General features: G+C 32.5%; 1 protein-coding gene across 1 annotated transcript; it reads left to right on the forward strand.

Moving 5' to 3' along the window:
* The first annotated feature begins 2221 nt into the window (after positions 1 to 2221).
* LOC143604569 (putative WRKY transcription factor 70) lies at positions 2222 to 3564 on the forward strand. Its single transcript, XM_077081003.1, has 3 exons — positions 2222 to 2609; positions 2803 to 2907; positions 3054 to 3564. The coding sequence occupies exons 1-3, from the start codon at positions 2263 to 2265 to the stop codon at positions 3562 to 3564; spliced, it is 963 nt and encodes a 320-aa protein (XP_076937118.1). The 5' UTR covers positions 2222 to 2262.
* Positions 3565 to 4318: the final 754 nt, after the last annotated feature.

Here is a 4318-nt window from a genome sequence, read left to right on the forward strand (position 1 = left end):
TTTAAAAAGTGTCTCGAGTGTTCTATCTGATTTTTATTTTATTCAACATGCGAATACATAGGTTATAACCAAACATATCTACAAAATTTTCTAATATTCCGATTTCTTTCAAACATTTTAATTTTGTTAAAACATTTTACAAACCAAACACTGCTTGTGATATTTTCCTCTCCAGTGCACGAATTTCTTCTCTTTTGTATTATCTTGGAATAATATATAAGTTTTCAAATTCCCTCTCTTTTAGAAACTTAATTAAGTAATTTTTATTTTGTATATGTTTTAAATAAACTGATAATGTTTTCCAAGCATAAAGTATTTAAAATGTTAAAGGTTGTCTTGGGTCTTCTGGACTCATATTAGTCTTTAACAGTACAAATAGAAATATATAAGTAATATTCCGTACCATATTTGTTTCCATAAATATATAATTAAAGAAAAAAGACATATTATAGAGAGATTGGCAGTAAAAGTCATGGGGGTAGCTACAAAAGTATTCATTTGAATATGTTCAACTTTCCCATTGTGTGAAAAGGCTCCAAGAAACGTGTGAAAACCACAATTTTTATGAAAACTAAATTGTCAAGTTGTATGCTAATGCAAGGGTGAAGCTTCCTTATGGCCTGGGGTGCCTCCCGCTTCCCTGCATGCACTTTCAACTATCGTTCAAGCTTCGTTGCTGGTTCACTGGTTGTATGAAATAGTTAAAACTTAAAAGAGATTAATTATTTTAGTTGATAACCGGATGATGAGAAACTAGGACATGTAAAGAAGTTATAAAAGGTGGCCGACGCCCAAATCTTGAGGAACACAAACAATCAACTAACTTATAAGTAAAATGTTTCATAGAGAAGTATCAGTATGTGCATATGCCTTAATATAGAGGGACGTTTAGTTTCATAACTTGCAAGTTTTACATTATACTATATACTTATTCTTTTTAGAACTTGCATGCTTTTCATTATACTTATGCATTATGTTTGTTTCCTTCTTTTCCTTGTGTTCGGGTAGATTGTATTATATATTTATGTGTGTGTTTGACTATTTAGGGACATTTAATTTTGTTTTGTCATCGTAGTTGTAGCTCTTGTCATCATAATATGTCGTCCCGCCTCTTTCTATGGCATCTATGGCCTTAGATATGTCGTCGTCACCGCTTATAATATTCATGTATTTTTATTCTTTACGCTACCACTATTGCCTTCCATCCACCATCGTCGTTAGTCGTCACATAATTTAGTTTCCTTAATGTTAAGAATTTTTATGGGGTTTCACACTTCTTTTGAGATATTGAGTTTGTCTTATACTAATAAATTTTTTTTTTTACTCCGGTATGAACATTCGACGTTCTCATGTTCCAAATTTGGGGTAATGTTAGAGAAAACATATTACTTAAAATTTATATATTCATATTGTTTTAATGAATTAGTAAAATGCTAACAAAAACAAAAGTTAAGTAAAAGAAACAAACATCAAATGTGTTATCATGACTAGTTTTAGAAGTTTATAAAACAAAAATGAATTTCACCTTAGATATAAATAAAATAAAGATACTTTAGATACATTTCTTACGACATATATTATTGTTAATAACTTTAGCTCAACTGACACGGAAAGAGAATTGAAGATTTTAGATCGAAGTCGTAAAGTTTTAAGTTTGAATCCGATCCCAACTCAATTTTACCATAGTGGGATTACGGCTTGACGGGTTTTCCACATAACAAGAGGCGGGGGCTAGCTATATATTGCAATCTGTAATTATAAACGTATGAAATCGTCTTTTGCTATTGAGTTACCCCAAATTAGCCTATCTTAGATGGTGTTAAGAAAAACAACATATGTTATTAATCTTTTATTTAATTGAATTTGATATTATTATTTTGTTACCTATCGAGAATTAGTTCGGTGGACAGTTTTGCCCCTTAAAACAAACCGTTTGTTTAAGCACATATGGAAACAACTAAGGGTTAGTGTAGTCATTTTACTCATGCATACGTCATAAGAAAAATGGATTTGACGTCACTAATTTTTAGCCACTCGCATGTATACACGTGTAATAAAAATTCTAGTCTTAGTCTAAATGGATAACATTAGTTTAGCGCGTGGCCGTGGAACTCACTCTCCAATTCTTTTTTAGAATTATTGTCTCTAGATTGTTTAAAAATACATTAATTAATGTTAATAATGGAAATATAAATTTACCTTTTCCTATATCATTGATGGGTGTGCTAACTTGCAATTAGATCTCACAAATCCAAATATCGTATGGAGTCTACCTCTTGGCCGGAAAGTTTACAAACCAATAGGATCAAAGCCATTCAAGAGCTTACAAAAGGTCAAAACTTAAGGAATAAGCTTGGAGAAATGATCGGTTGCCAGAAAAAAATAGAATCTGATCTCAAGTTAGTCAACGGTGTAACGTTACAGATCTTGGGGATGTTTGATAACACCCTTTCAATCTTGCAATCTTCTGACCTCAATGAGATTCCTCATTATCCAACTAATGATGCGAGATCTCAAATCAGCTGGAGTGAGCAGAAGCCAAAAGATTCTGCTGAAAGCAACAAGACTATGAAACCCAAAAAAACAAAAGGAGGATGTTACATTAGAAGGTATGTTCTAAATTACACCGTTTTTAACTAGATAAATGCATAATGGTATCCTTAAAATGTGTGTATGTGATGTAAGATTTGTACTCTCATAAACTTATATTTATCTAATTCAACATATGATATATATGTATATGACAAGATATTATGTGTGTGTAGTAAGTTGATAATAAATACTTTGTTTGGGCTTATGTAGAAAGAATACTTCGATGATTACAAAGATAACTTCTAATTTAATTGATGACGGATATGCTTGGAGAAAGTACGGTCAAAAAGCTATCCTCAACTCAAAACACCAAAGGTAGTACTTATGAATTCAACATAAGAAATTAATGATTTGCTAATCTTTTTCTTTTCATAGTAAACTCTAACAAAGATTCACTGTTGATTAAATTAATAAAATTTTACTATTACAGATAAGAAATACTTATTTATTATAATATGCAGGAACTATTATAGGTGTAGTCATAAGTTGGAACAAGGGTGCCAAGCGACCAAACAAGTTCAAAAGACCGATAACAAGCTATCAACGTACAAGATAACATACATTGGACTTCATACTTGCAACAATTCACATAGAGCTCCTCAAATCATTGTGGAAGATCTACATCCCAATGATAATTCAACCCTTATTAGTTTTGGCACAAATATACTTATGGAGACAAATAAAGTTGGCACTTGTTTCCCATCAATCAAACATACACCTAAGGAGGGTTTTCCATCTTTAGGCTCTTTGAAACAAGAACAAGTTTCTTCATTTGATCACCATACCCCATGGGATCCGATCTTGGAACTCTCGCAATTTCCATTAGAACCCATGTCTATGATAACATGTGCATTTGATAGCGATGACATGGTTTCGTCAGAGGTATTTCCGTCTACATGTAGTACACATGGTTATGAGATCGACGACATGACTGAATGCCATGACTACGGTGATTTCCTTTTTGGATGGTAACTACATAATGTAATATATATGTAATATTCTTTATGACATGTAATGATAAATAATACGGTTAAGCTTGATTTTAAGACAATTTTTGAAGCATGTATTGTAGTCTATTTGAGTTTTAGTTAGATACATAAATATGAAGTTATGTGTGAGCATTTCGCATGCCGATTCAAGAAAATCAAGGAGACGAGGAACCTACCTTGACAGGAGTGAGACTAAACTAAATTTACTATAGTAGCGCAGGTCCTCAGTCATTTCTTTTTTTACTTCTTGTTGACAATTTAATTGGTTTCGGGCAAATCTGATGTGAAAACCAACCAAACATGACTAACCAAAGAACAATAATAAAAATCTAGTTTATTGTGTGTGTGTGTGTGGTGGGGGGGGATTTACTTTTCCAAGAGCTTCAAAAACTTTTATGGGTCTGGGTAAACTAGGATTTGCATATGAAGAACTTGGATGTTCATATTACACAACTCTAGTTAGTATGTAAATATGTGTCAATATCGGCACTTTGAATTGATATATTAGTGTTTATTAGTTTGCTTTAATTCATTGTAGATTTAGCAAAACAACTTGTTCGGCCCGACGCCCGCCTCAAGTGACCCAACATAACCATGACGAATCCACACCATAATGGTCTGATCATCGGGTTTGATTTTTCATTGTTTCGGTATGTCTTGGTAGTTATTTAAGGGATGATCCTCCTTATAAATAACCCTGAATTTCTCTACACCTTGTGTGTGAGACAAGTCCTCTT

The sequence above is a fragment of the Bidens hawaiensis genome, unplaced genomic scaffold (genome assembly GCF_021521415.1).
Source record: "Bidens hawaiensis isolate Kalapana, Puna unplaced genomic scaffold, B.hawaiensis_p1.1 tig00065827_1, whole genome shotgun sequence".
NCBI lineage: Eukaryota > Viridiplantae > Streptophyta > Magnoliopsida > Asterales > Asteraceae > Bidens > Bidens hawaiensis.